Source organism: Euleptes europaea, chromosome 4 (genome assembly GCF_029931775.1).
Source record: "Euleptes europaea isolate rEulEur1 chromosome 4, rEulEur1.hap1, whole genome shotgun sequence".
Classification (NCBI taxonomy): domain Eukaryota; kingdom Metazoa; phylum Chordata; class Lepidosauria; order Squamata; family Sphaerodactylidae; genus Euleptes; species Euleptes europaea.
In genome coordinates this window covers 109,331,499-109,348,095 of record NC_079315.1, presented here as the reverse complement: position 1 = coordinate 109,348,095, position 16,597 = coordinate 109,331,499, and the positions used below count along the sequence as shown (strand labels likewise).

At 43.6% G+C, this 16,597-nt stretch overlaps 1 protein-coding gene across 1 annotated transcript in view; it reads left to right on the top strand.

The window, feature by feature from the left end:
* The window catches only part of WDR7 (WD repeat domain 7), a 241,548-nt gene that overhangs the window by 16,575 nt on the left and 208,376 nt on the right, over positions 1-16,597 (top strand). Inside the window, exons 11-15 of the mRNA XM_056848181.1 lie at positions 619-839; positions 2,489-2,684; positions 4,272-4,486; positions 11,472-12,238; positions 14,202-14,290. Coding sequence (XP_056704159.1) covers positions 619-839; positions 2,489-2,684; positions 4,272-4,486; positions 11,472-12,238; positions 14,202-14,290 — 1,488 coding nt within the window. The remainder of the gene's footprint in view (positions 1-618; positions 840-2,488; positions 2,685-4,271; positions 4,487-11,471; positions 12,239-14,201; positions 14,291-16,597) is intronic.

Sequence of the window (16,597 nt, the reverse complement as noted above, 5' to 3'; positions counted from 1 at the left end):
TAAGAGAGGTATTTGGGGCAGAGTGGGCTAAGCATCGAACATGGTAACATAATAAGTTAAATGGGTAACGATAATAATAATAATAAAGTGCATTCAAGTTGCACCCAGCTTATGGCAACCTCTCATGAGATTTTCAAGGCAAGAGAGAGGTGGTTTGCCATTGTCTTCCTCTGCACAGCACCCTGGTCTTCCTTGGTCTCACATGAACACAAGAAGCTGCCTTATACTGAATCAGACCATCGGTCCATCAAAGTCAGTATTGTCTACTCAGACCGTCACCTACCTGCCTAGTCCCTTTAACTGGAGATGCCGGGGATTGAACCCGGGACCTTCTGCATGCCAAGCAGATGCTCTACTACTGCGCCACGGCCCCTCCCCATCAACCCTGCTCAGCTTCTGATGAGATCAGGCTAGTCTGGGCTATTCAAGCTGCTTAAATGGGTTATAGCAGATATAATATCGCCACGACAATGGAGATACAGGGCAGCCAGAGAACCTTTGCATGCTGCATTCTTCCTGGCTTAGTTTCACGTCCCTACCCCCACAGTGTTGAAGCTGTTCATAAAGTCTTCATGCAGACTGTATTTGTTTTCACCCCCCTCCCCATCCATTTTGCAGGTTGGCCACCCCATAGAACTCTGCGGGGTCATCGGAACAAAGTCACGTGTTTGCTGTATCCTCACCAGGTCTCTTCTCGCTACGACCAAAGATACTTGGTCTCGGGTGGTGTAGACTTTTCTGTCATTATCTGGGACATCTTTTCTGGAGAAATGAAGCACATCTTCTGTGTGCATGGTGGAGAAATCACGCAACTTTTAGTTCCTCCAGAAAACTGCAGTGTAAGTTGATGAAAGAAAATGACTTGTTTGCTATTTTTCTTTAATAATGACCAGCGCAGTCCATCTAGAATTGCACTGTTCTTTCTAGCCTTGTGATTCTGTTGATCTGAAAATCCTTCTCGTCAAAGATTTAAAGGTACCACTGGCTTATATTAACAAAGGTGTGATACTGACATCTAGCCTGCCATCCTGCACATGTGTACTTCAAAATATATCCCGTTATTGGGCTTAATTCTGAATAAGCATCTATGAGATTGCATTGTGTGCTTGTCCCTCTGGGTGCATATATCTTAATACTGGTTTAGACAGCAATATAAACCTAGGGTAAAAGGTAAATGTGCACCTCTGTGTAGGCAAGCAGAGTCCTGGCAGACCTTTTGGCTATGTAAAATCACAGTCTGCATTCAGCCGTGTGATTCCATTCGTCTGGAAATCCTTCTTGTTAAAGATTTAAAGGTACCACTGATTTATATTAAGAAAAATATAATAGTGACATCTAGCCTCCAGTCCTGAGCTTGTGTATTTCAAAATATATCCCGTTATTGGGCTTAATTCTGAATAATAATAAGAGTTGGTTTTTATGTGCCGACTTTCTCTACCACTTAAGGCAGAATCAAACCAGCTTACAATCACCTTTCCCTTCTCCTCCCCACAACAGACACCCTGTGAGGTAGGTGGGGCCGAGAGAGCTCTAAGAGAACTGTGACTTTCCCAAGGTCACCCAGCTGGCTTCATGTGGAGGAGTGGGGAAAGAAATCCAGTTCACCAGATTAGCCTCTGCCGCTCATGTGGAGGAGTGGGGGATCAAGCCCAGTTCTCCAGATCAGAGTCCACTGCTCCAAATCACCGCTCTTAACCGCTACACCATTCTGGAAGGGCTAGGTGCTTCTCAGGAAGTGAGCCTAAGCTCTGCACAGGAGTGGCCTTCACAGGTGCAACCTCTTTGTTGGCACTGCAGCAGCTTGGCCTGGCATATAGCAGAACTGCCCAGGACGTAGGTCACAGCCAGCATCAGAGGGCCAGCGTGGTGTAGTGGTTAAGAGAGGTGGACTCTAATCTGGAGAACCGGGTTTCATTCCCCGCACCTCCACATGAGCGGCAGACTCTAATCTGGTGAACCGGGTTGGTTTCCCCACTCCTCCACACGAAGCCAGCTGGGTGACCTTGGGCCAGTCACAGCTCTCTCAGAATTATCTCAGCCCCACCTCCCTCACAAGGTGTCTGTTGTGGGGAGAGGAAGGGAAGGAGATTGTGAGCCGGTTTGATTCTCCTTCAAAGGAAGAGGAAATTGGCATATAAAAACCAGCTCTTCGGAGTGGAGCAACTGGGTTTCGACAAACTTTGACTGCAGTAGAGTTCTTTCTGTTCGTAAGTGTGAAGTGCTTTAAAGTCTTCAGTCCCAAGGCTACATTGTCAGTGGCAAGATTTGTTTCAGTCCTTATATCCCTCCAACACTAGATATATGCTGCTCAAGATCAATTGATCAAGGAGCTTCTAAGGGATAAAAGGAAAGGTAAAGTCTTCAGCACGTTACATGATTTGCAGTGGTTTATATCTTGGAGCTTTTATTTTAGTTGTAAGTTCTTCCTATCCTTGAAACAACAAATATATTACGAGGGCAAGTGAGGTTATTTTTTCCCCCTTTTCAGTCACGAGTGCAACACTGTGTTTGCTCTGTGGCCAGCGACCACTCGGTGGGACTTCTGAGTTTACGAGAGAAGAAATGCATCATGCTGGCTTCCCGGCATCTCTTCCCAGTTCAAGTGATAAAGTGGAGGCCCTCTGACGACTATCTGGTGGTTGGATGTTCAGATGGATCTGTGTATGTCTGGCAGATGGATACTGGTAAGGCCAAGCGTGCGAGAAGCAGCTTAAATGATACTGTCGGTTAAAAGTGTGCTCTGAGCATTGTGTCCTATGAGGAAAGGTTGATCCTCATATGATCCCCCAAGTCCTGTGAGGAAAGGTTGAAGGAGCTGGGTATGTTTAGCCTGAAGAGGAGAAGACTGAAAGGGGATATGATAACCATCTTCAAGTACTTGAAGGGCTGTCATATAGAGGAGGGTGCCTAGTTGTTTTCTGTTGCCCCAGAAGGTCGAACCAGAAACCGGGTTGAAATTAAATCAAAAGAGTTTCCGTCTAGACATTAGGAAGAATTTTCTAACAGAGTGGTTCCTCAGTGCAACAGGCTTCCTCTGGAGGGGATAAGCTCTCCTTCCCTGGAGGTTTTTAAGAGGTTAGATGGCCATCTGTTAGCAATGCTGATTCTATGACATTAAGCAGATGATGAGAGGGAAGGCATCTTGGTCACCTTCTGGGCATGTAGTAGGGGATGACTGGGGTTTTGCGGGGGAGGTAGTTGTGAATTTCCTGCATTGTGCAGGGGATTGGACTAGATTACCCTGGTGGTCCCTTCCAATTCTATGATTCTATGTGTCTAATCTTGCTTTTAATAAAAAGCTTGCCGTGTGTGTTATCCTCCCAAATCTTCCTTGGGAAATTTAATTCTGAAACTGATTTTGTGCTTGGCTTTTAAGGACATGATAACAACAGAAAGAGCTGAAGCATGACATGTTAATATTTTTAATCTACTTGCTGTATTCATTGTTTAATAATATTACAGGCCTAAATCTTTTTTTTTTTTTAGCAACTGTGTGTATGTGTGTATTTTTTTGAAAAGAAGGTGGTAGAGAATGTAGTAAAACATCTCTCCAGGATCAGAGGAGCATGCCTATTATGTTAGGTGATGTGGAACACAGGCAGGATGGTGCTGCTGCAGTTGTCTTGTTTGGGGGCTTCCTAGAGGCACCTGGTTGGCCACTGTGTGAACAGACTTCTGGACTTGATGGGCCTTGGTCTGATCTGGTATGGCCTTTCTTATGTTCTTATGGTCTGATGAAGAAGTAGGCTCCAGCCTGGTTGAAAGCACAGGCTCAGAATAATCACACACACAAAGCAGCCGTATACTGAATCTGGCCCTTGGTCCACCAAAGTCAGTATTGTCTACTTAGATTGGCAGCGGCTCTCCAGGGTCTCAGGTTGAGGTCTTTCCCATCACCTACTGATCCCCTTAACTGGAGATGTTGGAGACTGAATCCGCATGCCCAGTGGATGCTCGGCCACTGAGCCACGCCCCCTCCTCGAAGTTCTTCATGGTGCAACGCGGTTTTTCATTTTGCTATAACAGACTGGCTCCGGGTTTTTTGCTGCAAGTTTAATAGCGAGAGAGAACTGAGCCTGGCTTCAGCTGAGGAAGGGTGGGGTATAAATTGAAAACTAAGTAAATAAATAAATTTAAAGTGGCCACAAGACTGCTCAGAGGGAGACTGGCGTATGAGGCATCTCACTACACATGGAACGGTTACTGTGTTCCATAGAAAAGCATACGAATTTTGCTTCTATTTCAAACAGTTTGCCCCCCCTTTTTCCAAGGTGCCCTCGACCGCTGCGTAATGGGGATCACCGCTGTCGAGATCTTGAACGCTTGCGACGAGGCTGTGCCTGCTGCGGTGGACTCCCTGAGCCACCCTGCTGTTAACTTAAAACAAGCGATGACCAGGCGAAGCCTCGCTGCATTGAAAAACATGGCCCACCAGAAACTGCAAACTCTCGCCACAAATCTCTTGGCTTCTGATTCATCTGACAAAGTAAGGTTCCTTTTTTTTCCTAATGGGGGAGGGGGAGAACCCTATCTCGTTGCTGTTCAATCCATACTAGCGAAATACTTGTTGATATGTAGGGGGAGAGCAGTCCTTGTGTTTGCCGAGAGCCTGAGAGGGAGGGGGATGGCAGATGCAAAGTGTCTACAGTGGTACACAACTCTCCAGATATTCACTGTTGGTGGCGGGTGGAGCAACCAAAGTTAGCGGTGAAAGGGGTTGTACAGATTTTGCCCAAGTCCAGTGCTTTATTCGTCACCCCATCCAAATGGACTGTGGCCATTCATTGGTATGGGAGAAAGTAAAGGGAAGGGTGAGACAATTATGCTAGGAAGAGTTGACGGCAGCAGGATAAGAGGAAGACTTACCATGAGATGCATTGGCTCAATAAAGGAAGCCACAGCCTTCAGTTTGTAAGACCTGAGCAAGGCTGTTAATGATTAGGACATTTTGGCGGTCGTTAATTCATAGGGTTGCCATAAGTCAGAAGCAACTTGATGGCACATAACACATGCAGTGGGCACCTCTGGGTGGGGTTAAACTTGCTTGTTCTTCCTGGTGAGTCCAGTGTCTAGGCTGAGAAACAATATTTTTATACCTCTTTGTTGTGTCCCAGAATCACAGTATGTTGTCCTGTAGAACCATACCAGCCCCTGTTGGCATAGCGCCATCCTGGGCTTTATTTCTTGGTCATGCTAGAGTAGTGATTGTTAACAAGGGCCATATGGCCTCACTAGATGTTGGGTGGAATATTCAGGATTTTCGGCAACTCCCCTTTCCCCATTTGCAGTGGCTTCTGACAGACCATGGGGATACTGCTTATCTGAGGATAAAATCCTAGCTTTCTCCTCCAGGCTCTTAAAAAGATGATCAAACAGTAGTCTACCGTTGAGGAACTGACTGACCATTAGGCAAGAGGATCTCATTGAATGTATGGGATGCATACACAGGTTGAGTATCACTTATCCAGACTTCTTGGGACCAGAAGTGGCATATTTTGAATCTTTCCATGTATTGGAATATTTTGGAATTTTTGCATATACATAATGAGATATTTTGGGGATGGGACCCAGATTCATTTATGTTTTATATACACTGTATGCACATAGCCTGAATGCAATATTTTTAATAATTTTGTATACATTGAACTATCAGAAAGCAAAGGCGTAACTATCTCACCAGAATCCCTGTATCAGCTGCTAAACAAGAGCTACAACAAAGAAACAAACAACGGCAGGCTTTCAGTTTTCATCTACGATTCAGTGTACACTGTATTTTATTTTTTTAGGGGAGAGGAAACATTGAAAGCAGGAAGCACTGATCTACCTCCATGCTGGCTCAAAGGGTCTGGTTTTTGGATCAGTCCGGTTATGGGATGCCCGAATAAGGGATACTCTACTTGTACCATAAATATTTGCATAAATAACATCTTCTTGACTAGAATGCTATTTTTGTCTTATTGTGGCTTGGGGGACATATAGTTGTGATTTTGCAAACTTGGTGGTCCATACTGGAATAAAGATTGTGAACCACTGTTCTATGGTATGACTATGTTCGGTATTGGTTTTAGATTTTGAAACATAGGTTGCTTTCCAGCATGTTGGCTTCATTGAGCAGGGGGTTGGACTAGATGGCCTGTATGGCCCCTTCCAACTCTATGATTCTATGACTGAGGCATACCAAATGTGCATATATTTTAATGGTAATGAATATTCGTCTTTGAGAGTTGTATGCGAAGATTTAGGAAAATTGGAAAGCAGTTGGAGAAACGGTTAGACATGTAATATTTTTAATATGTCTGTCTTGATTAAAGGCATTTTGTTTGGATTTCTTATTTGGAGCATTTGTATCCTGCCCTCCAAGCCTTGAAAGGGTAAAAATAATAGTGGGTACAAATTAAAAGACCTGCTGCTGTAAGAGCATCAGGAAATGGTTGTTAACCTGATACTTATAGCAACAGTTGAAATAAATGGAGGATTTCTGAAGGGTTTTTTGTGTGTAGTGGATCGATTGAAGGAGGTTTGGAATACCCTGAACACAGTGAACCTTTTACACTTTTAGTAAGACTGTGCAATGCCAGAAATTATTTGGTTAACTAGAGAAGATTTAAAATTTACTGAAGACCAGTCATCAGATTGTGCCTATGGAAACCCAATTTTCATCTCCTAGCTGATTCCCTTCTGTGCTTTGTTGAGAGAAGCATTTAATACCATATATGCTTTGTTTAGATCCACCCCCTTATTTATAAATTTGACCTTACAGAACAAACTTAGTCTTTATCCTTTTTAAAAATCACTTTATGTGACTAATAAAAGCTAAGATATGAGTGTGTCCTAAGTATGGCTTGCAGCTATGGTGATTGTTGCTTAGCTCAAAAAGAAAACACCGGTAGAAGCAGGTCTGCACGCAGAGATCCTTCATGAAAAATTTATTCAAGCCGAGCCACTTGGGATTTGTCTTGCCACTTCCTTAGCACTGGGAATTCTTCTCACCACTCTTGAGTAGCGATTTCTCATCTCTGGGAAGAAAAGAAAAAAAAAAGGAGAGAGGAGAAGAAAATACCTTTTTAATGGTTTCAGCTTCAATTAAGGATCATAGCTTGTTTATGAGAAATTTTAAACCTGGACGAAAGATAAAAAATCTTCAAAAAAACATTTACCAGATACATTTGCAAAGATGTTTTGATTCTGTCAAACAGTGCCATGAAGCTCATTCACAAGTTTTACAGCTTTTTTTAGTAGGGTTCCCTAAAATGAGGCCGAGATACAGTAGCCCAGGCTTAAAACCATAAGGTGATTGATATGTGACTTCAAGGTAACTCTTTATTTGAAAGGCTGTGCCCAAAGGCTGTTGTGAGTGCCCTCTTTAAGATAAGGTGCTGGTTTTGACCTTTGAAGCCTTACACGGCCTGGGACCTTCCTGGCACACACCCCAAAGATCATTGCATTCATCTGAGAATAATTTACTGGTAGTCCCCGGCCCTAAGAGTGTGTGGCTGTCCTCAACGAGAGCCAGGGCCTTCTTCTCAACCAATTCCAACAGCATCAATTCTACATAAAAGTAAGTAGGTGGATGATTGAATACGTAGAAAGAAAGAAGTAGGTAAGACTTGGCTATTAACTTTGCAAAGTCAAGAGATGTAATGGCTCCTCTTGCAACTGAGAAACAATCCCACTCCTCACTTAGTCGAAGAGAATTACTGGATCCAACCCCTTTCATTTATTTATTTATTGAATTTATAGCTCACCGTCCCCAGCCAAAACCAGGCTCAAGGCAGGTAACATCATTTAAAATATACATCAGTAGTACTAAAAACAGTACATGTATCAAACCAATACATACATCAAACCAGCGTGGTGTAGTGATTAAGAGCTGTGGTTTGGAGTGTTGGAGTCTGATCTGGAGAACCAGGATTGATTCCCCACTCCTCCATATGAGTGATTGAGGCTAATCTGGTGAACTGGGTTGGTTTCCCCACTCCAGCTGGGTGACCTTGGGCAAGTTACAGCTCTGTTAAAGCTCTCTCAGCCCCACCTACCTCACAGGGTGTTTGTTGTGGGGAGGGGAAGGGAAGGGGATTGTAAGCCAGTTTGAGTCTCCCTTAAGTGGTTGAGAAAGTCGGCATATAAAAACCAACTCCCTTCTCGTCGTCCTCCTCCCCAATTAAAATCAACAAAATCCCAGGATGGCATCCAAATGTAAATCCGATTGACCAAGACAAACACATAGACCACCCCTTTAGATCTAACTAACATACATATAAGAAGGGGGGAGAGGGATAGGGAGGCCAGCAGATAATAATACCCGCAGCTGTCCTCAACTATAGGCCTGGTGGAATGCCCTGTCTGGTGGCGTCAGAGCCCTGTGGGACCTCAGGACAGAGCTTTTTTCCCGACCACGAAACCTCACACGGGTGGCACGGCTGCGCCATCCACGGCTGCCAGCGCACCACTACGCCCATTAGGAATGAGCTGCCTGGATGGAGGTACTCATATGTAAAAGAATGCCGAGATTTACCAAGCCAAGGGCTTCTTGCTTTCTAACTTGGACAGCAGAGGGCACCAGAGATCCACATTGTGTTGCAGATTCATATTTTTCTTCTTGTATTTTATGGCTGGTGCCGATTTTAAACCATGTCATCCCACCCCCCCCCCCCCCGTGCTGCAGTTTCAATCCAGATATATAGATTTATTTATGTTCCATTAAAATCAGTGGTACACACATGCAGTCCTGTGCGCAGGGTGGCTGTAGGAATCTGTCAGCCCATCATATTTCCACCTTAAGTGCACAGTCTTAAACTTCGTTCCAGGTATCCCTCTCCTATAAGGCATCTAGTTGATTTAGCAGGATAAGAAATTAAAGGAGAAGAATATGTTTTTTTTTTTTTTTACAATATTTTGAAATGACGCGTTCTCTTAATGCAGTGTTTTTGTAAAAACATGTATGTTTAGTGGAAATAGTTCCCTTGAATATAACACAAATACATGTTTTGAGGGGGGGGGAAACCCAAAAAGGGGTCGCCATAAGTATGCTGCGACTTGACGGCACTTTACACACACACACACAAGGAGGATTTTACTAAAAGCACGTCATGTTAGTGTCCATAAAATTGTTGCATATTTAAATCCTTGTATAATTTTTGTTGTTGTCGTGACTTTTAATGCTTTAAAATAGTTAAATTCCTTGCACTGTATGTATATATTCCGGTGTTCTTAGGCGGAGCCCGGTCAGCTGCTTGCAATATTAGTTTAAGAGTACAGGATAATGTCCTGTTATTGAAAAGATGAGTAAGAGAAAATAATGTTTCCTCTTCCATTCATACCTTCCACGTCATCCATGCTAAATTCCCTTCTATACCTTCTGTCACGATTGTTACAGCAGTTTCATTTAATCCGTAGAACTACATTTTCTTTCTTTTTTTAATTTAAATTTTTTACTTTATTTAAAAAAAAACAAATACAATTCCAAAAATAGGGAGTCTAGAACAGTGATTCCCAACCTTTTTTTGACCAGGGACCACTAGGACTTTTTTGTTCAGTGCAGGGACCCCAAGATTCAAAATAAAAATTCCAAGAATTTGAAAATAAACTTTAATCATAACTGTTAGTTAAACATTAAGCTTAGAATAATATTTGAATATATATATTTTATAATAGAGAACTTTTAATTGAAAATATTAATTTATTATGGGTTTATAACTTTGTTTCGCGGACCTTAATTTAGTTCTCGCGGACCCCTGGGGGTCCACGGACCCCTGGTTGGGAACCAGTGGTCTAGAACATAAATTATTATATACATCAACAACAAAATATACAAGCACAAACTAACTGTACATTCTAGACAAAAAAACAACAACATTCCATTTTACAAACTTTTCGGACTTTGGGCTGTGTAAAGGACAGGTTAGTTTACTCAGACTCTGAGTACCCCTCCTTCTTTGGGATAATAATTTTTCTTCCAATTTGGGCAAATATTAAACTTGCCGACGTTACTGCGTTAAGCACAAATTCATGGACTTCTTTTGGAAGAAAATCCCCGCATTTTCTGATCCCTCTCTTTCTGAGTGTGTCTGTTGGTTTTATTTCTACAGCTTTAAAGCATCTGCTTGTCTATTTAAAACTTATACTATCCTGTTTCCACTTTCGTAAGTATCTCAAGGAGCATGCATGCATGCAAATAGAAAAATCTAAAACATTATTATTGAATATTTTAAAAAGACCAGCAGTCACGTTAAACCGCCAGGCTCGCAACAATAAAACATAAACCTATAACCAGGATGGAAAGAATGTAGCACTAAGTAGAAACATTAGGAAGTCAGTAATTGAGAAATACCATTCTAAATTGAAATGCCTTTTGTTTGAAGATGAAACTCCAGTTAGAGAAGATGAAGGATCCCTCTAAGGAGGGTAGGTCAAAGTGTGGGGGCCACCAGCTCTGAGGTTTTATCCAGTGTGGAGAACCGGGTTTGATTCCCCACTCCTCCACATGAGCGGCAAATGCTAATCTGGTGAACTGGATTTGTTTCCCCACTCCTCCACATGAAGCCAACTGGGAGACTTTGGGCTAGTCACAGTTCTCTTAGAGCTCTCTCAGCCTCACCTACCTCACCGGGTATCCGTTGTGGGGAGAGGAAGGGAAGGTGATTGTAAGCAGGTTTGATTCTTAAGTGGTAGAGAAAGTCGGCATATAAAAAACCAACTCTTCTGATCGGTTGTGAGGGGAAGGGATGTGGCTGAATGGTAAAGTATCTGCTTGGCACGTGGGGAGTCTAAAGTTCAGTCCCCGGCATCTCCAGTTAAAAAGACCAGGTAGTAGGTGATATTAAAGCCCTCTGCCTGATACCCTAGAGAGCCACTGCCAGTCAAAGTAGACATTGGTGACCTTGATGGGTCAAGGTTCTGAGTCAATATAAGGCAGATTCATGTGCATGTGGGTGGGGCCTTGGCTCAGTGGTAGAGCTCCTGCTTGGCATGCGGAAAGACCTAGGCTCAGTCCCTGGCATCTCCAGGTTGTAAATGATGAGCTGCGTATATCCCAGTGATGTTCCTAATGGGTTAAAAAGGTTAGGGGAAATGCTGTTTTCATAGTTTGTATTTCTGTGGAATCATGGAAGTTAGAAGAACTTTTAGTTTATTGGGTGTGCAGGTGTTGTTTTAAATTAAAGCAGTGTATCTCAGTATCTCAGTATACTGCATCATTGTCTGTGTTCACTCAGCCCTCCTTGGTAGAAATAAGTACACTCGGGCTTCACATTGTCTTCTAATTATTACATATTTTAAAATGTGTTTGCTGCTGCTTCATGTGTGAATTTAAACAGGACCCTACGTTATTTGCAAATCTGCATTTCCTTTTTTTCCCTCCTAAACTGGATCTCACTGTTTCGGTTTTTCTTAAGTGTCCGTGTTGCATGTAAATCCTGAAGTCGGAGAGTAAACCAAAAATAATGATAATTTTATTTCCTTATCGGTTGCAGGGAAACTTGCCTAAATACTCACACAATTCTCTGATGGTCCAAGCCCTCAAGACGAACTTAACAGACCCGGATATCCACGTGCTCTTCTTTGATGTGGAAGCTCTGATTATTCAGCTACTAACCGAAGAAGCCTCCAGGCCTAACACAGCCCTTATTTCCCCCGAGAATCTGCAGAAAGCATCTGGCAGTTCTGACAAAGGGGGTTCCTTCCTGGCCGGCAAACGAGCAGCGGTCCTATTCCAGCAGGTCAAGGAAACGATCAAAGAGAACATAAAAGAGCATCTCCTCGACGAGGACGACGAAGACGACGAATCCAGGCAGAGAAGAGAAGACGGCGACCCGGAATATCGGTCCGGCAAATCTAAGCCGTTGACGCTGTTAGAATATAACCTCACCATGGACACGGCCAAGCTGTTCATGTCATGCCTCCATGCCTGGGGCTTGAACGGTGTTCTAGACGAGCTTTGCAGCGACCGCCTGGGGATGCTGAAGCCACACTGTTCTGTCTCTTTTGGCTTGATTTCAAGGGGCGGCCACATGTCCCTGATGCTTCCAGGATACAACCAGCCTATAGGCAAGGTACCCTCTACCGATGCCGATGTAGGAAAGTCTGTGGCCCTCACCGAGGGGCACGTCAGGGGTACATATGGCATATCGCGCGCAGTGACTACTCAGCACCTTCTCTCCATTATTTCCCTGGCGAACACCTTGATGAGTATGACCAACGCAACGTTTATTGGCGATCACATGAAGAAGGGACCAGTCAGGTAGCTTGAGAAATGCCTTCTCTTTTAACCGCCTGTTGCTTTTTACAGTATGTTTTTGCCCATTTTTTGTAGCCATCTCATGGCTTTTATTAAGCGATGCGCCTGTGATCCGAGTAATTTTTTTCTAGTCCTCCCTGTTACGTTAAAAGTCTGTCCAGTGGTATCAGAAGTGGTGGAATATATGTAATTGGACTCCATTTAGGGATGCCCTTTCCTTCAGAATCTTTAAAATGTTACACTGTGGGAGAACTCCAGGTTCAAATCAAGCTGCATGTAAGGATGGATTCAGAGAAACCTTGAGATCTAGAGATATAGCTTTAATTAGGAAAACAATGCATATAACAGGAAAACAATATTCAGTAATAAACACACACATACACACACATTTGTGCAAATGGGAGAGAGATAGTGCCAACCCGGCAAATGGGAGAGAGATGGTACCAATTCCTTAGTAGACAACTTAGCATTTTATAGACGTATGTAAACAACATTCCATTGTTGCAAAAACCCTTAGAGCCAATCCAGAGATATTCACAATTTCCCTGGATGATCAGAGGCATAGATGTCAAGCTGACCTCTTAGCAAAACCACAACTGTTAAGGGGGAAAGTTCAGCGTGATGTAGTGATTAAGAGAGCCAGCGTGGTGTAGTGATTAAGAGCAGTGGTTTGGAGCGATGGGCTCTGATCTGGAGAACCGGGTTTGATTCCCCACTCCTCCACATGAGCATCGGAGGCTAATCTGGTGAACTGGATTTGTTTCCCCACTCCTCTACATGAAGCCAGATGAGTGGCCTTGGGCAAGTCATACTCTCTCGGCCTCACCTATCTCACAGGGTGTATGTCGTGGGGAGGGGAAGGGAAGGTGATTGTAAGCCGGTTTCATTCTCCCTTAAGTGGCAGAGAAAGTCGGCATATAAAAACTATTCTTCTCCTTCTCCTCCTCCTCCTCCCCCCCACAGTTGTATCCAGCTGCTGTTTTTCATACAAGGATATTATTACAGAACTAACATGAGTTATAAGGTTCAAGAGTGCATTGCTGTTTCTAACTACTTTGGTTCATGCATAGCATTCTGGGTATGGCTCAGGCCTCAATGTCAGAATTCCCCTTCAGCGTTACAAACGGGTGAATGCTGTGTTGGTGGATAAATTTCTTCATAGACTAGATTCGTTCACAGAACTTGGGTTGATCGGATTGTATCATATAAAATCCACGGGCGGAGGGGAGCTTTGTGGCTTCTCCCTTCAGCTGTAGCCCACTGAGCCCCATTCCCTGAAACCTTCTTCCTCAGAGTTGTTAGACCAAACAAGGATCAGACCAGATGAGCAAGCATATTATGTTAGGTGCTTTGGAACACAGGCAGGATGGTGCTGCTGCAGTCGTCTTGTTAGGGGGCTTCCTAGATTACCTGGTCGGCCGCTGTGTGAACAGACTGCTGGACTTGATGGACCTTGGTCTGATCCAGCATGCCCTTTCTTATGTTCTTATAACATGGGGGTCTACAGTGGAGGAAATGGGCTGTCATAGAATACAAGCCATTTTTCCTAGTCAGATTCTAGGATTGGTTCCGACATCTTTAAAGCAAGATTTTTTGTGTGTGCTTGGTTTTAAAAGATGAATCACTGCCACCTTTAAAAAAAAAAAAAACCACCTGAGAATGGGGGTTACACCTGTCCTGAGGCCCATACAGGATGCCAAATTCACTGCTGGGAGGAGGAATGGGGGCAGAATAATTTCGAGACAGAAAGGAAAGAGGATATCTGCGGCCTTGGGGAAGGACAGAGGTTGGGAGAAAATGTACAGTAGTTTAGAGGCAGGAAGGGGATCACAAGACCTGTAGGGTAGAGAGGAGACACCCACTATTTACACATATGAAACCACCTCCAAAAAAACAAACTTATAAAATATCTCCTGATTATTTTTCTTTAACCTGCTCAGCTTTTGATGATGACTCTTATTTGCAGACCTCCTAGGCCGGGGACACCCGAGCTTGCTAAAGGGAAGACACCTGCTCCTCCTGCCAGTCCGGCATCTCAAGGGCAGATTAAACAAGGTAACCTCAAAACCGTTGAAACAACCAGCGCATCGTTTGGGTTGAGTTCGTCTTCATTGTGTCCTCTCTCCTTGGGCCTCAGAAAAGAAACGTTTTGTCCTCTGCATCAGAATTAGGATGGTTAAAGCTTTGAAACGATATCGCCGGACACAGATTATTGTGGCCAAGTGAAGCCGAAAGGTCCAGCTCTTCTTACAAGGGATTGCTAGATGTTATGGAACCGAAGGCTGCCCTGTACATACAATCCTCTGGGCCCAAGGTGGCCATCTTTCTCACAATGCCCGTGTTGACGGCCAGGGGAGTTGCTATAGGCCGTGAGGTGGTCATGTGCTACCACACCTGGGGCTAGCTTTTTTGCCAGAGTGAAAGCACAGATTTTGCTACAGTTCCTGTTGGGTTTCACAAAGCTGATCTGGGTTGAAAAGAAAAGAAAAGTTTAGAAAGCATAGTCCTTGGCAACAGAGCTGGAAGTCAACTAAGTCTAACGAGAAACTATAGCTTCTGTAAGACCTTATTGTCAGGTTTGTCGCCTGAAGTCTCCATTCTGTTTCTAAATTGGTGGCGGTTGGAATGTTCACCAATTCAAAACGAACTATTTCAATCTCATTGAGATAACTTACCCTACCAATGCTGCGATTTCTAGCATTCAGAGGTTGGTCAGTTGCCAAGCATCTTTCTGAATACAGTGACCATGACAGTCCTCAAAAGGACCATGGCTGGAATAACATCTGAATCCTTAACTTGGCCAATGATAGTTTACATTGTTGGCTTTTATTTTCTCTTCTGAAACTTTTAAAGATAGTTTTAGACCACTTTCCCTTGTGATTCTGATGGTTTGGACAAAGAAATGTTTCATCTTTGTAAACCCTTTACCACTAGCTCCTTGCTCCAGCCATAAGGAGGTGCTCATTCCATGGGTCACGGAGGAGCCACATTCACAATTACCGTCAACTAGATGGTAATTGAGAGCCAACGTGATGTAGTGGTTAAGAGCAGCAGACTCTAATCTGGAGGACAGGGTTTGATTCCCCACTCCTCCACATGAAGCCTGCTGGGTGTAGATTTCAGTTTTATTCCAAGGAAAAAACTCCAGTGAAAGCCGTGTAATATTTTTTTTTTTAGTAAGACCAACCCAAATAACAACACGAACAAATGAAATTCTACCCAACACATGTACAAGCTTTTGATTTCTCAGAACTCTTCACCAGGCTGGGTGTAAAAAGCAAAAGCAGGAGAAGCCCTGAGGCCTTCTGTTGCTGGTTGTTTGAATGTGACTCAATGTCATAAAAATAAGGGTTTTTTTTGCCATCAACTCACAGCTGACTTATGGCGACCCTGTAGGGTTTTCAAGGCAAGAGACGTTCAGAGGTGGTTTGCCATTGCCCTCCTCCACGTCATGCCCTGATATTCCTTGGAGGTCACCCTGCAAGTTTCCATGCTTATAGTGGGGATTTGAACCTGGGTTTCCCAGCTCCCAGTCTGACGCTTTAACCACAACACCACGCTTAATTAACAAATACCTGACATTTCAGTAGGGCTGAATATTTGATTAAGGCTAGGATGATAGCTTAGATTCCACCCCCCCCATCCCCCGTGCCTCCCAGGTATCATTTCCTAGGTGGCATTTTAAATTCAGGAGTTTTCTCAACAACTCTCTGTTTCTCAAATCATCTCAATCTCAATCTTTACTAAGAACAGTTGTAGACCAGCACAGCTCTTCACAATTTACCGCTGAAACCCTTAGTATTACACTCTATCCACAGGTTTATATAAACAGTGAAAAAGTTATTTGCACAATTGTTGCAAACTATATATACTATCCATTAAAATTATTGGTATACCAATGTTCTCAGCAGTGTCTGACAGATTCTACAGGCCGCTGCACAAACTAACCTATGGATTTTCATCTATAAGCAACACTCGAATCATCTCTCCTTGTGAGTTTTGAATTTCTGCGGCTATAAAACATCGCAGCTCGCAGCGCAGTTAACACACATCGGAGAGAGGTTGGGAGCGATCAGCTCATGCGATTATTATTTTCAGCTTGCCCCAGAGCTTGGTACTACTGAGCTACCAAGCCAGCTGTTACTTTCGGTTACCCTGATTGGTATAAACAATGACAGCCAGGGAGACTATTCTTGTCCCTCACTTGCCCCCATCACAAAGGAGCAAAGCCAAAGTAACAGTCAACTTCATCGGAGGGGCCACGTGTGTATTTTCGAAAAGGCCCCTCGTTTTATCAGTAGAAACCAAAGGGGATGAGCTAAACAATTGGCTGCTATATTAGATATTGTTTAACTCAACCCC